This window comes from Pelophylax lessonae (assembly GCF_965119305.1).
Source record: "Pelophylax lessonae genome assembly, chromosome: 4".
Taxonomy (NCBI): Eukaryota; Metazoa; Chordata; class Amphibia; order Anura; family Ranidae; genus Pelophylax; species Pelophylax lessonae.
The window spans coordinates 249838408-249861769 of NC_138771.1; the positions used below are offsets into that span (position 1 = coordinate 249838408).

At 46.7% G+C, this 23362-nt stretch overlaps 1 protein-coding gene across 4 annotated transcripts in view; it reads left to right on the forward strand.

The window, feature by feature from the left end:
- Positions 1 to 23362, forward strand: part of USP15 (ubiquitin specific peptidase 15) — a 177906-nt gene that overhangs the window by 108098 nt on the left and 46446 nt on the right. For all 4 annotated transcript variants that reach the window (XM_082254721.1, XM_082254723.1, XM_082254722.1 and 1 more), the window contains 5 exons: positions 11906 to 12064; positions 12243 to 12467; positions 21391 to 21474; positions 21559 to 21653; positions 22364 to 22555. In XM_082254721.1, the coding sequence (XP_082110847.1) occupies positions 11906 to 12064; positions 12243 to 12467; positions 21391 to 21474; positions 21559 to 21653; positions 22364 to 22555 (755 nt within the window). The remainder of the gene's footprint in view (positions 1 to 11905; positions 12065 to 12242; positions 12468 to 21390; positions 21475 to 21558; positions 21654 to 22363; positions 22556 to 23362) is intronic.

The window sequence follows — 23362 nt, forward strand, 5'->3', positions numbered from 1 at the left end:
ATCTGTTGGTGTTTCGGCTCAACAGAAAGGTGCAGAGGTTTGTGACTCGGTCACGGGATCCTCTGGCATACCCAACAGAGGCGCTGGTGGCCCTAAGGGTTCAATATTGTTTGTTTTACGCCTTTCCTCCTCTCAAGTTTTTACCAAGACTTCTATGCAGGATGGAGGCAGAAGGGATTCCGGTCATCTTAGTGGCTCCGGACTGGCCTCACTGGGCTTAGTATGCCGATCTGGTGCGGCTGGTCGCCGACGTTCCTTGGAAACTTCCTCTCAGGGAGGGATATGCTGTCCCAAAGACCGATCTTCCATGCTGCTTTACAGTTGCTGGCTTTGACGGCTTGGCTGTTGAACATCAGGTGCTGATGGATGGAGGTGTTTCTGAGTGATTTCAGTGCTGGTAAAAACTAGGAAATCCATTTCTAGGAAGATGTACATTGCGTGGTGTGAGTCTTTTGGGTTCATTCTTGTTCTTTTTCGGTGGCTCGAATCTTGACCTTCCTTCAACGAGGGGTTGAGCAAAAACTGGCCTTGAGTACTATCAAGAGCCAGGTGTCGGCCTTAGCAAGCTTCCTTTTACGGCCCTCGGTGTACTTTTATTCAGGGAGTTCAGCACTTGGCTCCTCCAGTGCGGTCTCCGTTACCACCTTGGGACCTCAATTTGGTGCTCTTAGTCCTCCAGAAGCCTCCCGTTGAGAATCTTCGGGAGATTCCCCTGCTTACGTTGTCCCAGAAGGTGGCCTTTTATGTGGCTATCACCTTTGTACGCAGGGTGTCGGAATTGGCAGTGTTGTCCTGTTGTTCGCCTTACTTGGTGGTTCGCAGAGATCAGGTGGTTCTTCGCCTCTGTCCGTCGTTCCTTCCAAAGGCTGTCTGATTTTCATTTGAATGAAGACATTGTGTTGCCTTCCCTGTGTCCCAGACCAAAACATCCAAAGGGAATTGTTTTGCATGCCTTGGAAGTGGTCCGGGCGATTAGGGTGTACCTGGCAGCTTTGGAGTCTTTCAGGAAGTCAGACGGTGGTTCAGGCCTATTCCATCAGGGGTCAGGTTCCTCCTTTCCCTTTCAAGGCGCATTCTACTCGGGCACTCAGTGCCTCCTGGGCCTTCTGTCATTAGGCATCAGTGACGCAGGTTTGCAAGGCGGCCACCTCGATATCGGTGCACACTTTCACAAAGTTCTATAAAGTGTATGTGTTTGCATCTGCGGATCCTTTGTTTGGCCACAACATTTTCTAGGCTAACTGGTTCTCTTTGAGGGTGTATTGTGTTTTTCAGGTGAGCTCCAGTTGTTTTAAATGAGCTCCTGTTTACCTGGTTGGCTATAGTTAGCCTTGGGAATTTATTTTTCGCTGTTCCCACCCCTCATGTTTAACACTGCTTTGGGTCGTCCCAATGATTAAGAATATCAGGAGCTGTGTCCATCAATGAACGAAAGAGAAAATGGATATTGGAAGCCTGATATATAATAAAAAGGGAAAAAAGGGTACCAACTTCCAGAATAAATCTCAAAATCAAAGAATGGGGAAGGGGAATTCAATTGGGCCTCAGTTCCCCAAAACAGAGGAGCCCAAAAGGGGAGGAGGGAAAAGGGCTAAAAAGATGGATTTTTGGGTACCAATTAGCAGTACGATACAGAAAGAGAAAAGATAAAATTAGGATATCTTTATTAAGTACACATTAAAATTATATGCACACACAGAACATCACAAAAATCAAAAAATAAATACAGTGACAACTTGTGTCGATACAATCCCATATTTGGAAGAGACCAGATTGTCTCAGCGTGTTCCTCTACATGTTTCGTCGACTTAGGAGGATTTAATGGGTTAAATTTTGTATCTAGGATAACGAGAGAAAAGGTGAAAGATATGGTCTATTTATATGGTAAGTAGCAATGAATATGGGGAAATAAAACAACCTCACGTGTGGTCACTGGTAGACAGAAAAGCCCAAGGGGACCGGACCATTAATATCTCTCAGCAGGGAGCATGGGAGAACTTACTGCGTGACTTTAACGGACAATTGCGCGGTCGTGCGACGCTGTACCTAAACAAATTTCACGTCCTTTTTTTCCCACAAACAGAGCTTTCTTTTGGTGGTATTTGATCACCTGTGCGATTTTTTTGTTCATGCGCTATAAACAAAAAAAGAGCGTAAATTTTGCAAAAATAACAATATTTTTCACATTTTTTTATATGAAATTCGCCAAAAAAAAAATGTAAAAATCAAAATTTCTCTTACGTCCTCCGACAGTTGCCGCCACTTCATAATCTTCACTAATGGGTATTGACCTTTGCTCCGTAGAAGTAGCTAGGCAACAAGATTTGTTAATATAAAAGCTTTTAGCATATCACACCCCTAGGGGGCGGTCCCCTCAGTCAATACCTCCCTGCTTCCTGCATTCTCAACTCAGTTTCAGTTTCTAATGCCAAGCTTAGGAGTAGCTTGGCTGATACTGTGCTGGGGCTCTCAGTCTCAGCTTTCTATTCTCTTTTTTGATTTTATTTGAGTATTTTTCTCTTTCTTTTACTAGCTGTTATTTTTCTCAGCATTTAGTTTAGTTTCTTCGGATGAAGATGATCGTGCGGAGCTGGGTCTCGGACTGGCCACCCTGGTTCCCAGGGCTCATGGCCAGGGGTTCCCCAGCCTGCCATCGTTCAGTCAGGTTTCCCTGGCATATTAAACAACCCATCCCTGTTCGCTGCAGGGATGCTGCCTGTGAGGTGGCTACCTCACTGGACGCCATTTGCGGTTTCGCACCGCAGTTCCACTGCGTCCTGGCTGCGACACACCCTGTCCTCAGTACAGCGGTTTGGTCGCTAGAGAAGGCTCCCCACGCCATCCGGACTGGTAAGTACATTTCTGTGTGGGGACCTGTCTGTTTGGGTGTCAGTCTGTGACTGTGTGACTCTGCATGTCTGTATATGTGTTGAGCTCCCTGTCAGATTCCTGTGTGGAATAGCTGCCTTTTCTGTGGGCTGCGGGGGGGGGGGGGGCTCTCCCGATCTGCTATGTGTGCTGTGTGGGCAGACTGGGGTTAGACATGCTGTGCGGCGGCCGCTACAGGCAAACTTGTGGTGTACGGCCCTAAGTGAGTAGGGCGCGGTGTTTTGGCGCCAAACGCCGCCATTTTGATGGCGATCGATGTACAACCACATGTCGGCGCCATTTTGTAATTGCCCAAAAATTGCCTCAGCCGAGCGGCCATGTTTGTGTAGCCTGCATAGGCTTTATAGGGCGGTCAGTCATTACATCACTTCCTTTTGCTCTGGGACAGCGATCGGTGGCAGCAGCCTGTGTGGCCTCTCCAGGTTTTTACTTCTCCTTGTCCTGTATTTCCCTGCTCAGTGTTCTTATCCCTGTGGGGGTCGATCTATGCAGTAGTGTGCGGTGGGCTACGCTCGCCGCTGTCTTAAGGGGACAGTACTCCTTTTTCCAATTGTTGCTGGGGCATGGATTCTCAGGATTGCAAGTTTCCTCCCACCTTGGTGGGGGCCAAGGGGCTGCTGCATCCCCCGAGGGGGCTGATCTGGCTGCTATTGTGGCGAACTCGGCTTCTCAGGTGCAAATGCTAATGGCTGACCGATCCGCAAAACGGCCCAGATTGTCTATTTCCTCTGATTCAGAGGGCGATGGGGCTGCTATGGCTGGAGTGCCCTTCTCAGGGTCTCGTTCATCTCTGGACCTTGGGGGGTCTGAGGGGGGGGCTGAGGTAGAAGGGGTTGATAATTCTCCCCCTGGCTCGCCTGAAGAGCTTGCACTCATGGATGAGTTGGTTGCTTCTATCAAGGAAACACTGCATTTGCAGGATGAACCATGTCCTCCTGCTTTGCTGTCCTCTTATGGGACACAAAGGAAGCGCAAAACAGCGCAGGTTTTTCCCTGCCCTGCGGAATTTCAGCGCGCTGTTGATGAGCAATGGCGCAATTTAAAGAAGCCATTTACTGTGCCAAGTAAGTTCAAGCTGCGTTATACATTTACGCCCACCACTGATGAGCGTTGGTGTGTGCCGCCTCAGGTGGATCATGCGTGGTGATTTTGAATAAATCTACCGCGATTCCTGCTGAGGATACCCCGGTGTTCCGGGACCTTACGGACAGGAGATTGGAGTCTCTTGCCCGTCATGCTTATACGGTTGCCGGTTCTATGCTGAAGCCTATTTTTACTTCCATTTTGGCAGCCCAGGCTATTGCGGATTGGACGCAGGTGCTCAGGCACACCCTGGTGGCTGACTCTGCTCCGCCGACAACATTGGCTATGGTGGATCAAATTCATCAGGGTGTCATGTATTTGTGTGATGCGGACTTGGATTTAGTCCCTTTGGCTGCACGCCTCTCTAGTGTGGCGGTTTTGCACCGTCGCCTGATCTGGCTGAAATGCTGGTCGGCTGACCAATCATCTCGCAAGACTTTAGCTAATTTGCCCTATGCGGGATCTCGCCTTTTTGGCGAGTCTTTGGATACGCTGATAAAGGGGATCTCCGGGGGTAAGAGTTCTCTCTTACCCCAATCTCACAAGAATAAGTTTGTTCACAGTAAGAAGAATAACTCGTTTAGGCCCTCTCAGGGGTCCTTTCGTGCCTTTCGGTCGCAATACAAGGGCAAGCCCTTCAAGGGCCAAGGCTCCCAGAAGAAGCCGTGGGCAGGTAAGCAGAAGTCCGACCAGTCCGGGTCCGCTGCCCATGCCAATTCGGCCTGAAGGGGCGCCCTCACCCAGGTCTGGGGTGGGGGGACGTTTGCTCAGTTTTCTTCAACCCTGGCTGGCCCGCATTCGGGACAGGTGGGTTCAGGAAATCGTTCGATCTGGATACAAGATCGAGTTTCTCTCTCGGCCGGCGAGCAGATTTTTTCCCTCAAATCTTCAGCTGTCTCCAGAGCGTTTGCAGGATCTGCACCTGGCGGTGCGGGATCTGCGGGCCCAGGGAGTGGTGGTTCCGGTGCCTCATTGGGACAGATTTCGGGGGTTCTACTCCAATCTGTTCACTGTGCCCGGAAAGGAGGGCAAAGTGCGTCCGATTCTGGACTTGAAAGCTCTGAACCGCTTTGTGCGGGTTCGCAAGTTCCGCATGGAATCCCTGCGCTCAGTGGTGGCTGCCCTGGTTCCGGGGGAATTCATGGCCTCCATCGATCTTAAGGATGCGTACCTACACATCCCCATTTTCGAGGGTCACCAGAGGTACCTTCGATTCGCCATTGCGGAGGATTATTACCAATTTGTGGCGTTACCCTTTGGTCTCGCTTCGGCTCCGCGGGTTTTCACCAAGGTGCTTGCGCCGGTTCTTGCTTTGTTGAGAGCCCGGGGCATCTCTGTCTTGGGGTATCTAGACGATATCTTGATTCGGTCTGCGACCAGTCAGGGCCTGGTGAACGACCTGTCCGTCACGATGCACACGATGCAGGAGTTCGGTTGGACGATTAATCTTCCAAAGTCGACGCTGTGTCCGTCGGTTCGTCTTCCCTACCTGGGGATGATCCTGGACTCTGTTCAAACGAAGGTCTTCCTGCCGGAAGACAAGCTCCGGACACTTCAGAACGAAGTCAGGTCCCTCAGGGACACTCAGTGCTCGTCTATCCGGACGTGTATGAGGTGTCTGGGATTGATGGTCTCGGCTTTCAAGGCGATTCCCTTCGCCCAGTTTCACACACGGGATCTTCAGGCGGAGATCCTGTCCAAGTGGGACGGGCGTCCGCAATCTCTGGATCTGCGGATTTCGTTGAGCAGCCTCACCCGAAGGGGTCTTTTGTGGTGGCTCCAGTCCCCGGCGGTGTCGGGGGGCATGTCCTTTCGTCCTTTGTCATGGACGGTGATCACCACGGATGCCAGCCTGTCGGGCTGGGGTGGTGTTCTGGGCATTCTGTCCGCCCAGGGAACTTGGTCGGGGGAGGAATCCTTCCTTCCGATCAACATTCTGGAATTGCGAGCAATAAATCTCTGTCTTCTGCGTTGGACGGACAGGCTTCAGGGCCGTCCGGTTTGGGTGCAGACGGACAATGCCACAGCGGTGGCCTACATCAACCACCAAGGGGGCACCAGGAGTGCCCGAGCGGCTCGGGAAGTAGCCGACATTCTGTCTTGGGCCAAGAAGCACGTCCTGGCGATAACGGCAGTTCACATTCCGGGAGTGGAGAACTGGCAGGCGGATTATCTGAGTCGCCAGGCCCTGGACCAGGGAGAATGGTCCCTTCACCCGGATGTCTTTCAGATGTTGTGCGCGAAGTGGGGTTCCCCAGATGTGGACCTGTTCGCGTCTCGTCTAAACAACAAGGTGGAAAGGTTCGTAGCAAGGACGCGCGATCCTCGGGCAGATGCCTCGGACGCGTTAGTGGCGCCCTGGCATCAGTATCGTCTGATGTATGCCTTTCCACCGATTCAGCTGCTGTCCAGGCTCCTTCGCAGGTTGGCCTCGGAACCGCACACGGTGATTCTGGTGGCGCCAGACTGGCCTCGCCGGTCTTGGTACGCAGACCTCGTGAATCTGGCGGTCGACGCTCCGTGGCGTCTACCTCTTCGAGAAGATCTCCTGTCTCAAGGACCGATATTCCATCCTGCTTTACAGTCGCTGGCTTTAACGGCCTGGCTGTTGAAAGCCAGGTCCTGAAGGATAGGGGTCTCTCCCCTGAGGTCATTCCCACTTTGATCAAGGCTAGGAATGCCTCTTCGGGGAAGATTTACTACCGTACTTGGAAGGCGTATTTTGCCTGGTGTGAGTCCAGGGGGTACTCCCCTCGCTCATACTCGGTATCGAGAGTGTTGGCCTTCCTTCAAACGGGCGTGGACCAGCGTTTGGCGTTGGCCACGATTAAGGGTCAGATTTCTGCGCTGGCCGTTCTCTTTCAACGCCCTGTGGCGTCTAATTCTTTGGTTAGCACCTTTGTTCAAGGGGTGCGGCACTTGGCCCCTCCTCGGAGGGATCCTTTACCTCCATGGGACTTGAACCTTGTTCTGTCCGTGTTACAGCATGCTCCCTTTGAAAAGATCAGGGAGATCTCGTTGTCTCTGTTGTCCAAGAAGGTTGCCTTTTTGGTAGCGATCACTTCGGCTCGCAGGGTGTCGGAGCTGGCGGCCTTGTCCTGCAGCTCTCCCTACTTGGTGATTCACTTGGATAAGGTAGTCTTACGACCTAACCCTTCTTTTCTTCCGAAGAGGATCTCGGAATTTCACCTCAATGAGGATATTGTCTTGCCTTCGCTTTGCGCGAAGCCTAAGCATCCAAAGGAGGTGGCTTTGCATTCCTTGGATGTTGTTCGGGCGATCAGGGTTTACCTGTCATCGACGAAATCCTTTCGCAAGACGGATTCTCTATTTGTCCTTCCAGAGGGTCCTCGGAAGGGCATGGCAGCGTCGGCTGCGACCATCGCCAAGTGGATCAGACAGACCATTGTGCAAGCCAATGCTTTGAAGGGGAAGGTTCCTCCTTTCCCTGTGAAGGCGCACTCTACCAGGTCTCTGAGTACGTCTTGGGCCTATCGTCATCAGGCTTCTGTGGCCCAGGTGTGTAAGGCGGCGACTTGGTCGTCCGTTCACACCTTCTCAAAATTTTACAAAGTGGATGTTCAGGCATCGGCAGATGCTTCCTTTGGCCGTAAAGTTCTTAGTGCGGCAGTGCCTTAGGGTCCCTTGTTTGGGTCCTTGGCTGTTGGGGTGTTTTTACCCCTAGGTTACTTGTTCTTTCCTGGGTTGTTGCTCCTGTTGAGCACGTTTTTTTCCTGTTGCCCAGTTGGTTCTCTTACTTTGGTAAGGTTCCTTTCTCTGATGTGGGTACTGCGTTGCTTTAGGCGCGGCTGCGTTTTTCCCACCCCTCATGTCTACACTGCTCTGGGACGTCCCCATTAGTGAAGATTATGAAGTGGCGGCGACTGTCGGAGGACGTAAGAGAAAACGGAATTTTTGTAAAATCTTACCGTAAAATTCCTTTCTCTGAGTCCTCCGACAGTCGCCGCACCCGCCCCTCTTTTGGGGTTTGTTTATGTACTCTACTGCTATGCTACTGAAACTGAGTTGAGAATGCAGGAAGCAGGGAGGTATTGACTGAGGGGACTGCCCCCTAGGGGTGTGATATGCTAAAAGCTTTTATATTAACAAATCTTGTTGCCTAGCTACTCCTACGGAGCAAAGGTCAATACCCATTAGTGAAAATTATGAAGTGGCGGCGACTGTCGGAGGACTCAGAGAAAAAAATTTTACGGTAAGATTTTACAAAAATTCAGTTTTTTTAACATTTTCGGGCAATTTGTTTTATGCTACATATGTTTGGTAAAAAAAATCACAAAAAGCGTATTTTGATTGGTTTGCGCAAAAGTTATCGCGTTTACTAACAAAGGGAAAGATTTTTGTCATTTTTGGTGTTTTTTTTTTTTAACGAGTAATGGCGGCGATCTGCTATTTTTTTGCGGTATTGCGACATTGCGGCGGACAGATCGGACCCTTGACTGACATTTTTGACACTTTTGGAGTTACCAGTGACATTACTGCAGTAATCAGTGCTAGAAATATGCACTGTTACTGTAAAAATGACACTGGCAGGGAAGGGGTTAACTGTATTGGAGAGGAAGGGGTTAAGTGTGTCCTAGGGGCGTGTTTCTAACTGTAGTGGGACAGGTCTCTTATTGTAAAAATAGAGATCAAAGGTTCTACATAGTAGAACCGTCTGATCTCCATTTTTACACAGGGGAGAATGACAGGCGGCTTGTTTACATAAGCCGCCCTCCTTTCTCCCGCTCTACCGACGATCGTAGTGTGACCGGCGGACATCGGGTCCGCCGGTCACACGTGCGGACTCCTCCGTGAACGAGCCGCGGCGGGCGCGCGCTCGCCCGCTATTGGCTCACAAACCGGTCACAGGCTAGTGACATATATATACGTCACTTTGCCTGGCCGGGGCTGACCGCCGCAGTATATCTACTAGTACTTAGGCATGGCGCTGGGATGTTTTCAGGAAACTACAGTATGTACGGCACAATGCCAGTCCCCCCAATGAGCTATAAGTTTCATTCATTGCATCGAGAAATGCAGAGACTCTGTGATGACATCTAAAAATTATAGATTTCTTAAAAAATTAAAGAAACACTTGGAAAACACATCAGATCTCAATGGGGAAAAACATCATGCTGAATACCTATAATGATATGGACTGGGTAATGTGTTGGGCCCCTTTTCACACCGGCTTTCCGATCAGGTCCGCCTGTCAATTTTTCAGGCGGACCTGATCGGATGCTCTTTTCACCCCTATGGGGCAGCAGATGTCAGGGGTGACATGTCCACTGACACCTGCTGCTATCTGATCCGATCCTGTCCGTGAAATGCAGACGGATGGTTACCCTATTTTTCATCCGCCTGGCGGATCGGATTGGATTAAAACAGACAAGTGGTCTGTTTTCATCCGATCTCCCCATAGAGGAGAGCGGGGCTCTGACAGGTCTATAAATACACAGTGAGTGGAGAAGGACCTGTCACCCGCCTGATCGATCCCCCGCTGAGCAAAAATGAGTCCAATGGGCGGAATGCCCGTGTGAAGGGACCCTTAGGAATGAAAGGATGCCACTTTTTTTTTGATGGAAATGAAAGTTATCAACCTACATAGGGCCGAATTCAATGACACCCGAAAATCAAAGTGAAATAATGATCAGCAGGCTTGTCCATTTTGCTGAACTTTTCGTTGCAGCAACTCAAAATGGTACTCAGTTTCTATGGCCCCCACGTGCTTGTATGCAAGCTTGAAAACATTGGGGCATGCTCCTAATGAGACAACGGATTGTGTCCTGAGGTATTTCCTCCCAGATCTGGAGTACAGCATCACTGAGCTCCTGAACAGACTGAGGTGCAACCTGATGGCGTCATATGGACCGAAACATAATGTCCCAGAGGTGTTCTGTTGGATTTAGGTCAGGCGAGCATGAGGGCTATTCAATGGTATCAATTCCTTCATCCTCCAGGAACTGGTTGCATACTCTCGCCATATGAGCCTGGGCATTGTCAGGCACCAGGAGAAACCCAGGACCCACTTCACCATAGGCGTAGGATCTGTCAATGGGTCCAAGGATTTCATCCCGATACGTAATGGCATTTAGGGTGTCATTGTCTAGCCTGTAGAGGTCTGTGCCTCTCTCCATGGATTTGCCTCCTAAGGCCATCACTGACCCACCACCAAACCGGTCATGCTGAATGATGTTACATGCAGCAAAACATTCACAATGGCTTCTCCAGACCCTTTCACATCTGTCACATGTGCTCAGGGTGAACCTGCTCTCATCTGTGAACAGCACAGGGCGCCAGTGGCAGGCCTGCCAATCCTGGTGTTCAATGGCAAATGCCAATCGAGCTCCATGAGCACAGGGCCCACTTGAGGATGTAGACCCCTCAGGCCACCCTCAAGTTTGTTTCTGATTGTTTGGTCAGAGACATTCACACCAGTGGCTTGCTGAAGGTCGTTTTGTAGGGCTCTGGCAGTGCTCATGCTGTTCCTCCTTGCACAAAGAAGCAGATACCGGTCCTGCTGATGGGTTAAGGACCTTCTACGGCCCTGTCCAGCTCTCCTAGAGTAACTACCTGTCTCCTGGAATCTTCACATGCTCTTGAGACAAGCAAACCTTCTGGAAATGGCACGTATTGATTTGCCATGTTGGAGGAGTTGGACTGCCTATGCAACCTCTATAGGGTCCAGGTATCGCCTCATGCTACCAGTAGTGACACTGACCCTAGCCAAATGCAAAACTAATGAAAAACAGTCAGAAAAGATGAGTAGGCAAAAAAAAAATGTCATTGGCCTTGACCTGTAAACCATTCCTGTTTTGGAGATCGTCTCATTAGTGCCCTTCTTGTGCACATGTTAATTTCATTAACACCAGAGCAGCTGAAACTAATTAACAACCCCCTCTGCTACTTAACTGACCATATCAATATTCCAGGAGTTTAATTGACTTGATACTATACTCTGATTAAAAAGGGTTCCTTTAACTTTTTTTGAGCAGTCTATATAATAAAAACGGAAAGATTTTGTTGAAAATTTTCATTAGAATTTTGTTAGTAAGAGGGAAGATCCAGGGAATGCAAAATATAACCAAAATAAACTTCAGCTTCAAAGTGTTGCTAAACCCAGGACCTTGCGTTCACTATATCTGGTCTCCCAAAGTACACAGAACATGGAAATGCAATTTTTTTTTGTAAATATAAACTGCTAAATACCTTTTCTTATCAGCAGTATTTGGCAGCCTTGTGACTTCTATCAGTGTCCAGCTGAGCATTGGTTAAAGCTTGTAGGAGGAGTTTTCATTCTCCTCGGTCTCCAGTGTCCTATATGGCTGCATGACTCCTGACCCTCTGTCTGGACAGTGCTGATTGGCCCTGTGCCAATCACATGCACCCTCCCAAAAAAAAAAAAAAAAAAACAATAAACCCTCTAGCAATACACGCCAAACTGAACTTGTGCAGAGTGCCCCCAAGGCTCTGTACTATCAGGAGTTGGGGACTGTGGAAGAAGGGGGGGGATCAGAGAAGACAGGATCAAACAGCCTTTTTACGCAATGCAGAGGATTAACCCCCTTACACGGTTTAACAAGCACGCTTTATTGTATATACAGACAGATTTTACTGTTGTGGGTTTAGTAACACTTTAAGGCAAATCTACACTAACGTAAAAAGTAAAGTTCATAAAATCTTTATTTGCATAAGATTTTCTAGGGTGGACAGTGCAAATAAGATCAAAGCAGACACCTTTTAGTGTTGTCTGATAGAGTACAATATGAATCTGTGTTTTTAAAAAAATCGGCACATTTGCTGTAAACCTCGTATCATTCATTCAAACTTTCATACAAATGGATATTTGCCATACTGGCATTTGTGACCGAATTCTGTGCTCTATACTATTTCTAATAAAAGCAAACTTTTTTTTTTTTTTACTTTTCTGTAGACTCAGGTAGGCCGATTTGCACCTCAGTTTTCTGGTTATCAGCAGCAGGATTGCCAAGAACTACTTGCTTTCTTATTAGATGGCTTGCATGAAGATTTAAATCGAATTAGAAAGAAGCCTTACATCCAACTAAAGGATGCCGAAGGAAGGCCAGACGAGGTACTTGTCATGTCTGAATTCTTGTGCAGATCCTGTCTCTTATTAATAGTGACAGTGCTTTCTAGGCATTCTAGATAGTCTGCTCTCGTGTGTCATAGTAACAGTTCAAGTGTCAACCGTCTTAACTGTGAAGACATATGAATAGTCATGTTGTATTTATATTCATTTCATATTGCAGGTGGTGGCTGAAGAAGCCTGGGAGAACCATATAAAGCGCAATGACTCCATTATAGTTGATATATTTCATGGGTTATTTAAGTCCACCCTAGTATGTCCTGAATGTTCAAAAATTTCTGTTACTTTTGATCCTTTTTGTTACTTAACACTTCCGCTACCGATGAAGAAAGAGCGTACCCTGGAAGTATATCTTGTTAGACTGGATCCCCTTTCCAAGCCTATGCAGGTAGGGATATATCAATGTTTTGTGGTTAATGAATTGAAGCATCAAACTATTTCTTTTTATAAATAAACATTAAAGAGGTTGTAAACCCCAAAAAAAAATGTTTTTTCTTTTTGCAACCTGCAAGAGAAACACATAATGAGCTAGTATGCATCGCATACTAGCTCATTATGAAATACTTACCTTAGAATGAGCCCCCACCGCGCCGTCCGCTTACCTGTATGACGGGCGACATGTCGAGTCGCCCATCTTCCGGGATCGCGGCACCCGACCATCTGATTGGCCGGAGCCGCGGTGACGTCACTCCCGCGCACACGCGTGCGGGAGCCGACGGTCACGGCACGGAGCTCTGAAGGAACGGCACGATCGGCCGTTCCTTCAGAGCGCATGCGCCAGTGACATCACTGGCTGCATGTAAGGTAAATATCTCCTAAACGGTACATGTTTAGGAGATATTTACACTACCTATAGGTAAGCCTTATCATAGGCTTACCTATAGGTACAAGTTACAGAGGAGGGTTTACTTCCTCTTTAAATGGCATTAGATGATGGAGCTTGTTCTGTATGCACCAGCAGAACCAGCTGCTAAAAATGTTATATATCTAGATGTGGCATACAGATTTATTTAATGTGTCATACTTAAGCCCAACTCCGAGCACATTTTTTTTTTCCCCATGCAGGGGGGCTGTGCCCACACTGCATGGGTTCAACTGCTTGTTTTTTTTTTTAAGGGGCGAGTGCAAAGTTTATATCACCTGATCTGCCGATCATCCAGAAAACCGCACTCCTCTGCGGTCCAGCGGTGGACTGTTCCGGTCTATGGAGCTTGCTCTGGTTGTGTTGACAGTCAGGAACAGTCCATTTTCAGGACCGCTGGAGCACAGAGGTGCCGGACTGATCTTATGCAGGGAACATTTCCCTAAAATAAAACAAGCAGTTAACCTTTGCATTGCAGGCACAGCCCCACTGTATGTGGAGGGAAAAAGGTGCTCGGAGTTCAGCTTTATGCATTCCACAGACTACAGTAGAAGTGGTCATACTGTGGCTTGTGAGTGGATTTTCAATTGTTGTCCTATGCAAAATTCTGGGATATGAATCGGTCAGAAGATATTTTGTTCAGTATATAAAATTACCCATAGAAATTAAATAATGGTCAACCATTCTCTGTGTGCATGAAGAAACCATCCACCAAGGGAGGTAATGATTGGTTGGTGGACAATCTTGTATGAATACAATGATCTGCCAATTAAGATGAGTTGTTACTAGAAGTGTCTGCATGCACCTCCCCATCTTCCCTGCATAGACCTAGAGGTGAACATCTGGCCTTGCCTACCATTCATTATTATAGGCAGAACCACTGCACCTAGGTATCTGAGGGCTGTTAGATTGCATGAGCATGTATGATCACACTCTTAAGCTGGTCATAGGTGGATTGAAATTCATCAGGTTCAGCAGGGAGCAGCTGAATTTTGATCCATCAATGACCATTCCCGCTAGAGAGAAGTTGATCTAATGATCGACTTCTCTCGTACAAGAATGTTGGAAAATTTCCATTCGATCTGCACATGCAGCTAGTTGGCTGCAGCACTGATTCTGACGATGGAGGAGTCCCACTGTTAGAATATAATAGCACAGCAGAGAGGCTTCCTTCATCCAACTGAATTGTGTTGGTGGGGAATACGTTTGTTTTTGATCAATCCAGAGAAGTCAATCTAATGATCATCGTACGGGAATGTTGGAAAATTTGTATTCGATCAGCGCATGCAGCCTGTCGGCTGCAACACTGATCAGTTTTATTCTGACAGCGGAATAGTCCTGCTGTCAGAATACAGTAGTGCAGCAGGGAGGATTCCTTCACCCAGCTCGATTGTGTGGGTGCAGAAATCCATTTTTTTATTTTTTTCACTGGGAAAGACTGCTTGTTACATATTCGCAACATGTGCCTGCTAAATCATACTGAAAGAAACAAACCCTAATGAAAGTACCCCTTAGCATGGACTTTAAATTTGAAGAAAGATATAATTATGCACTATTAAAATTGGTGTCATATTATTTTCTTGAGTATAGTGACTTTAATTAGTTATGCTTTGTTTGGACTTTATCCGTGTTTTATTTCAAATCCAAGTGAATCCCGACCAAGAAGCTGGCAACTATCAGTGCCTGCATGTACTTTCAGGTATCATAAAGGATACAACTTTGGGCTCTGTTATTCACATTTCAAATAAGAGAGAGAGTTCCAGCAAGAATACAGACAGTCAGACTCCAGTCAGACTCTGCTGCATACACTTAGGTTGACACTTAACATTCTTTTAGGATGAAAGTGCAGTGTGAGATATTATCAATGTGATGCTGCTTAATTGTTCAGTCATTGGAATTAGGGTATCTATGTTCTTGTCCAGTGTTCTTGATCAAGCCGTGCTGCTAGTACAGTGGAGGTTGAAGGTCCGACTGAATGGCAGCAGTGCATGATCACTTGTCCGGTAGACTAGTTCCAATTTCTTAACTGTGTTTTTAGCCCCTTACATAGAATTGAGCTTTAAGGAAGTTTAAATGGTAACTCCACTTTTGTGGGAGAAATAAATAGCAAATAAAAAAAAAAATAATAATAATATAACACATACAATTGCGACACAAGTCCTATTGTAATTGAATGTTAATTAAAAAAAATACCTTTCCTTTTCAATCTGCAGCTGCTGTAATTTTCTGAAAATGCATTGTGATATGGCTACCTGGAGGTGTTCTGTACACAGAATGTGTACAGAATGGCCCCCAGAAACCTCATTTCCTGCTTGTGTGATTGGCTCACTGATTTTCCCAGAAGTCTGCACTAAGATGCAAGTCAGGTTTCAGGCATCCCCTGCAACAGAAATGTCATTTTTGGTGAGATACTCCCAATAGGAACTTAGAGCCCTGCAGCTGCACAGCTGATTGATTACTATGAAACCACTCCCATTAGACTCACTCAGCACAAGGGCACAGAGGAACAAACAGTGATTTCTTCAAAATAACAAAAGGTAGGAATCTGCATTCTGCAACAAAGTTTGTTAAAATCCTTGCAATGTTCATAGATCGCCCAGAGGGGATTGTTTTTTTCTCAACAAAAGTGGAGTTACGCTTTAAAGAGATTTCTAAAAGTTAATTCTAAAACTGAACTGTCTGGATAGTAACATTGGAGCCTCAGTTGCTAGGTTTTTGAAGGTGCCAGCTCCAGGATCGTCCTTTTTATCCATTCCTTACCACTTGGTTAGCTCTTATGTTTATTTAAAGGCTATTATACTGAAAATGGAAATTCACATTTTTTGTAGATGCTAGAAAGTTAAATCATCAAGTGATATTTTTTGTCTCTCTGTAACTGCAGTAGTGAAATCTCTTGTTTTCCAGTGTCCTGGAGGGGGCTGGGCGCCATGCAGGCGATCGGCTGTGCGGGAGGTTTGTACCTGGTGGGTCTCATGCCAGGGCCCCCCATCCTGCTTTGTGCCTGTCCGGTGGCTAGGGATACCTCCTGGGTCCCTGAGAGCCTCGTGGTGCCGCCATTTCCTTGTAGCCCATAGGCTACAATACACGGTGGCCATTTTGCGATGGTTTGCCATTGAAAACAGCGGCGCCCATGACAGTGGAGCCCGAGGGTGGCGTTTTTTCAGTAGTGTGAGCCCCTCCTCATCCCCTAGTGCTGACTCCTAGATACTTTTCACTTCCTGATCACATACATGCAGTGCAGATTCTCCTGGTGACTTGCAGTGCCTGGTTCTGCAGGTGATGAGTCTGGTTGGGTCCTCTCCCTCTCTGCTGAGGGTCGATTGGTGTTTGTAGCTGGCGACCGGGTGGGGCTACTAGCACGGTGAGGGTTGTCCCTTAGCAGTGTTTTTACACCTATTCTGTGGGTCCCCCTGGTGGCTAATGGAGTCTTTGTAACACATCTCCCCACCTGATCCTCCCTCTGAGGCTGCGGGGCCCTCCGGGTCCCGACCATCCATCCATGAACTGACGGCGGTCCTGGGCCCCCCGCCTTCCCCTGTCTCATCAGATTCTGGATCTGATTTGGCCATCATGGGTGTGGGTCACCCTGATGGGTCTGCAACCACGCACCCTGAATACTCCAATAGTGAGGATGATTTCTCCACGTCTGCAACCGCGCACGAAAAGGCGCTGGTGGACGCACTGATTGTATTTGTGCGTAAGCCTCTAAAAATGAGGGACGCAGCTGCGATTGCAACAGGGGCGCAGGTTCCCTTGGCACTCACAAATCACCCAGAGCGGGAAAAGGTGTTTCCCTTTCCCCGCCTATTTTGACAGAATTGTCGCAAAAAAGTGAGGATGACCGAAGCGTCCCCTTGGGGTCTCTAAGCGGTTTGCTAGGCAATTATCCTATGAAGAGTCCCTTTTCAAAAAGTGGTTTGCTCCACCAGTCGTGGACTCTCTGGTTTCCAGGTTAAACAAAGCAACCATGATTCCGGTTGAAGAGTCTCAGGCCTTTAAGAACACCGGCTGACAAAAAAAAGGCAGAGGCTGTGGCCCACAATATCTTTACCCTGGCGGCCTCGGCATTGAGGCTGGTGTTCACCATTGCCCTGGTGTTGCAAACTCTGACTGAATGAGCTAGGCTTTTTTGCCGTGCCTTGGAGGGAGAACAGCTCCCACCTGCCTTTGCTGAGCTGGCATACCAGCTGGTCCAGGGGCTGCAGTTTAACTGTGCTGGATCTTTTGATATGGCTCCCCTAGTGGCTCGGCTCTCTGTTTCGGCAGTGATCCTTGGCTACCTTGCTGGTCTGTGGACCAGACTTCTAAAAAAAAAAAAAAAAAAAAAAAGCCCTGGCTTTACAGTGGGAGAGGAACATTATCAGTTTGGGGCGTTACCATTTGGTCTCACCTTTTCTCTCTAGGTCTTCACTACAGTGTTCGCCCCGGTCTTCTGCTGCGCTGGTGGAAAACCTGGAGATCACCATACAAACTCTAAAGGAGTTTGGCTGAATTCTGAATCTTCGGAAGTCAGCCTTGGCCCCTTCTACGAAACCAGGCTTTCTGGGGCTGACTCTGGACTCGGCCCTAGAAGAGTATTTCTTCCTCCGGACAAACTTCAGACACTGCAGGTTGCAGGTCGTCTCCTGCTGAACAGCAGATGGTCATCCTTACGGACTTTTATGCTGGTACTGGGCCTGATGGTGTCAACCTTCGAGGCGGTCCAGTTTTGTTCCATACGGGGTCCCTGCGACCAGAGATTCTTATCACATGGGTCGAGAATCCGCAGTCTCTGGACAACCAAATCAGGGTACGAGAGAGTCCCTGATTTGGGGACTACGTTTCCTGGCGCTCCGACAGGGCAAAATCCTTGTATTGGATAGTTGTCACCATGGATGCAAGCCTGTCCAGGTGGGGAGGCATCCTCAGCAAAAGCTCTGCTCAGGAGCTCTGGACACTGGAAGAGTCCAGACTACTGATCAATGTCTTGGAACTCCGAGCAATCAGACTGTCCCTCGACCATTGGACGGATCGTCTTCAGGGATATACAGTGTGCATTCAATCGGACAATGCCACGGCCGTGGCTTATGTTAATCACCAGGGGGGGGCGCATAAGTGTCCTGGCGGCTCTGGAGGTAGCCATCATTCTAAGGTGGGCAGACTGGTTCGTTTCAGCCCTACACATTCCCAGGTTGGAAAACTGTCAGGCGGATTATGTCAGTCGGCAGGGGTTGGACCAAGGGGAGTGGTCCTTTCATCCGGAGGTGTTTCATCAGTTGTGTTTCCTGTGGGGCATCCCCGAGGTGGCTTTGTTGACGTCTCGGCTCAACAGAATGGTGCAGAGGTTTGTGACTTGGTCACAGGATCCTCCGGCAGACGCCACAGACGCGCTGGTGGCCCCAAGGGGTCAGTATTGTCGGTTTTAGCCCTTCCATCCTCTCAAGCTGAACCCTGGAAGAATCAAGACTACCGCTTAATGTCCTGAGTTATGTGCGATCAGGCTGTGCCTGGAACATTGGATGGATCATCTACAATGCTGTCCAGTGCGCATTCAATCAGACAATGCCACAGCCTTGGCTTATGTCAATCTCCAAGGGGGGCACAAGAAGTGTCCTGGCAACTCTGGAGGTAGCCGACATTCTCAGGTGAGCAGAACATTTCGTTCCAGCCCTCCCTGCCGTTCACTTTCCCAGAGTGGAACATTGGCAAGAGGACTACCTCAGTTGGCAGGCGTTAGCCCAGGGGGAATAGTTTCTTCATCTGGAAGTGTTTCCTCAGTTGTGTCTCCGGATGGGGCATCCCCAATGTGGATCTGTTGGCGTCTTGGCTTAACAGTAAGATGCATAGGTTCATGGTCACGGGATCCTCTGGCGGACACCACAGATGCGCTGGTGGCCCTGTGGGGTCAGTATCTTCTGATTTACGCCTTTCCTCCTCTCAAGCTTCTGCCAAGACTTCTACAGGCTCGAGGCAGAGAGGGTTCCAGTCATTTTAGTGGCCGGGCCTGGTATGCCGACCTGGTACGGCTAGTTGCCGACAATGCCTTGGAGGCTTCCTCTCAGGGAGGTTCTGCTATCCCAATGGCCAATCTTCCAGCCTGCTTTACAGTGGCTGCCTTTGACGGCTTGGCTATTACTAGGTACGTGATCTGGCACAGAGCGGCCGCCCTGCCTCAGTATATGTGCATGTGGTGGTCCACAAGCGGTTCACAAACGTAAAATAGCAGCACTCCATTAGCAGATTAGTTCCAGACTGAAGAATAACCTTTATCATTAAATACAGAATGTGTAGTAGCATGTCCGGTCTCTACTTGCTCTGCTTCTGAGACCCCCTTCCAATTATACAGTAATTGTCAGCTTTAAACCCTGTGTTCTATCGAATAGTTCAGATTTTCAGATAATGGCTCTGACTATCTGCACATGCACACAGTATGTAACGTCACTCTAGCTGATACCCCGATCAGCTGGCATGGCACATGCGCAGGATCGTGGAAGGCATTATCTGACAAACAGCAAAGCGCCGAGGGAGAATGTAATCGTCAGATTTTGCCTGGCTCCAAATCCGCCCTCTAACACAATCAGCAAAGCGCCGAGGGAGAATGTAATCGTCAGATTTTGCCTGGCTCCAAATCCGCCCTCTAACACGATCAGCAAAGCGCTGAGGGAGAATGTAATTATCAGATTCTGCCCGGGTCTCTGCTTATGCGTGATAACTGACTGATCAGGTGACAGGCAGGTTTGGGTGTGTTGAAGGGTGGATTTGGAGCCAGGCAGAATCTGATGACTACATTCTCCCTCGGCCCTTGCTGATCATCGGATAATGCCTCTGACGATCTGCGCATGCGCAGTGTTGACGTCATGCCAGCTAAACAGGATATCAGCTGGAGTGACGTTATGTATTGCGCAGATCGTCGGATGCATTATCAGACGATCTGCACTGTATACTTTGATAAGGTGTTTGCAGCTTTTCGCTGTCAAAAAGCAATCTGACAATGTTTATATAGAACACTTGCTCAGATGCAATTATAGAAAGATACAATGTAACATATTGTTACTTTTATATGTTTCTGTTCATTCATCTGCAGATCAAAGGAATGAATCTAGATTTGAAAATGAGGTCAATTAAAGCAACCTGCCAATTAAAAAAATGTAATAATAATAATAAAATGTTTCTCTTAATAACCCCTTAATAACACTTAGGTTATTCTAATCAGCCTTAATTATAGGCAGAACCACTGGACCTAGGTATCTCAGGGCTGTTAGATTGCATGAGCATGTATGATCACACTCTTAAACTGGCCATAGATGGATTCAAATTCAGCAGGTTCAGCAGGGTGCAGCTGAATTTTGATCCATCTCTGACCATTCCCTCTAGAGCGAAGTTGATCTAATGATCGACTTCTCTTGAACAAGAATGTTGGAAATTTTCTGTTTGATTAGCACATGCAGCCAGTTCTGTTCTCCTCCTCCCTTCAACTATTATTTTACTGCTGATTTTTTTTGCTATTTTATGAACTATTAATAATTAAACTTTTTTGTTTTCTGATTTTTACACATTTAACAAAAATTTACACTTTTCCATTTAAAAAAAAAAAAGCGCAGAATTGAAAGAAAGCTATATTTCATTTGTAAATAACTTTGCAATCCTTAGTGCCAGAATAATCATTTTAGTGTCATTTTAAACAGGACAAATAACAGAATAAGGCTTCTTTCACACGGCCGCTCCGTGTGAGAGCTCCGCTGCGGTCCTTTTTTTTTTTTCCACGGAGCGGATGACATTTCTATCATCCGCTCCGTATGCCCACATATCACCCCATCCGTTTGCGGATGATATGCCGACATAATGTAAGTCTATGGGGGTTTGCGGATGACAACGCTGACATCCGATTTTCCTTCCTTTCCGTTTTTTGAACGGAACAAAAAGAGGGTTTTGTTCAGTTCCAAAAAACGGAACAGAACTGACAGGAAGAAAATCGGATGTCAGCGGATGGTATTCCGCTGACATCCGCAATGCCATAGACTTACATTATGTCCGCAAATCATCCGCAAAAAAATAGGATGATTTGCGGACATACGGAGCGCCCGTGTGAAAGGGCCCTTACGCTATTTATTTTTAAACCAACACTGCTCAAATAAATAAATGTTTTGTTTACTTTTGTTGTGTTTTATTAGTATCATCAAAATAATGAAAATTATTTGTCCTTAAAAAAATAATATATGTATTACCTTGTTATCTTAAGTAATGACAAGGTTGTTTCCGAAATAAACGGATCCATAGCAGAAATTTAAAAATTGCCCTGGTCCATAGGGGATGAACAGTTGTGAGATGTGAAAAGAAATAGAAGTGATTTTTATGACAAAAAAACTATGATATATTATTAGAGGTCTTTTTAAATAGAACAAAAGCTCAATAGCTGTACCGTTTTGGTTCCCTGGATTTCTGACATATTTATATATTTTTATTATTTCAGTATAAAGTAATTGTTCCAAAGATTGGCAACATTATGGACCTTTGTACAGCTCTTTCATCACATTCAGATGTTCCTCCAGAAAAGGTATGTTTGATTGCCAGTATGCGTTTCCCTGAACTCTGCGTTTCTTAGGCTAATTATATAATTTTATTTTTCCTCTGTCTGCAGATGGTGGTCACCGACATTTACAACCATAGATTTCATAGGATATTTGCTATGGATGAAAACTTGAGTAGTATAATGGAACGTGATGACATATATGTGTGAGTTCAGTAGTGCTGTAAATGTCTGAAATATGTGCCTTATCACTATGGGATGATACTAGACCTAGATTTGGTTAATAAAAAGAGACCCATGTTGTCATTGTATCATGTCATGGATACATAAAAAAGAAAGAATATATCTCTCAAGCTCTATATTTGTATGCTATGTATGTTTGACTAGAAAAAGCCACAAACTACGATAGCGAAGTACGATCAGGTGTTAGAACAAATACAATCTTCTTGGATGTTGGCTTAATACTGTGCATGCCCAGTGAATTCATTGTACCATCGGAACTACCCCAGTAGACACAGCAAACCTTCTGGCAATGGTACATATTTATGTGCCATCCTGGAGGAGTTGGACTGCCTGTGCAACCTCTATTGGGTCCAGTTATCTCCTCATGTTATCATTAGTGACACTGACCCTAGCCAAATGCAAAACTAGTGAAAAACAGTCCGAAAAGATGTATATATGTTACACGCACACCCTCAAATTCCAAGTTGGGACTGTGTTAAATTTAAAGTAAGGCTGGTTATCTCAGAGGTGCCTTATATTAGCCTAATACTCTGATTCTTCCATAGAACAAAATATTAACTTGCTAATGATTGGTGTAGATTTATTAATTTCCTCATTTGCCTTTACATGATATAGCAGCATAAATATGTCATTTTTGTTCATGCATGATTTTAATCTGGATTTTGTTCCTTAGATTTGAAACCTCTATAATCCGGGCAGAAGATACAGAACAAGTCATAATTCCTATATATTTACGTGAGAAATTTCGCCATACCAGTTACAGCCATCACCACGGCTCTACGTTGTTTGGTCAGCCCTTTCTTATGACTGTGCCTAGGAACATTACTGAAGATAAGCTGTATAATCTACTTTTAGCAAGGATGTGGTATGTATTTTCATGAATAATGTACAGCTCTGTAAATTTTGACTCCAAGCTCTGAAATCAGAGCTCTGACATGACAGAGCTAGGTTATTAATGCTTTGAGTCCCAAGTAGACAGACTCCAGGCTGGTAAAGAAGAGGATTAAAGTGGAATTCAATAATAGAACTAACTAAGCTTAAAGCGTCTCCCAACCCCTTCTGACTTCTAACTACCTTGAAGAAAGGAAGATGATTATACTTGCCTATTCCCAGAGCACTCTGGTTTGCGTACATGATCTCCCCAGTGGCCGGCTTTAGGGGGAGAGGAGAGAGTGCCGACAACAGATCGAATCCTTGGGCAGTGATGTCACCCATAGGCTTACTGTGGGGCTTCCATTGTCGGCTGTCCCTCTTGTCCTCTGAAGCCGCCTCTGGGAGCTGATCACGTGACCAGAACGGAGCGCCCTGAGAATAGGTAGATATGCGCATCTTCCTTCTACAAGGTAGATATGCTATAAATAGGATTTAAAAGGGTGTGGGAACAGTTTTAATCTTAGTAATAGTCTGGAAAATCCACTTTAAGTTCTTGTAAAAGACCTCAGATTATAACAATATCTAACTTTCAACCGTAGCTGTTGCATTTACCTGAAACCTTGACCATCGAATCAGGTTGTTTGTTTTTTTTTAACTCACTCCCAGAGATATTAGAAGCCAAACCGAGCAGCTGCTGGGGACATATCTCTCTAATTAGCCAGAGACATTATGCATACAAAAAGGAAATGACCATACACAAAATGTACATGCATTTGTTGAATTTGCAAATGCTGTTTTG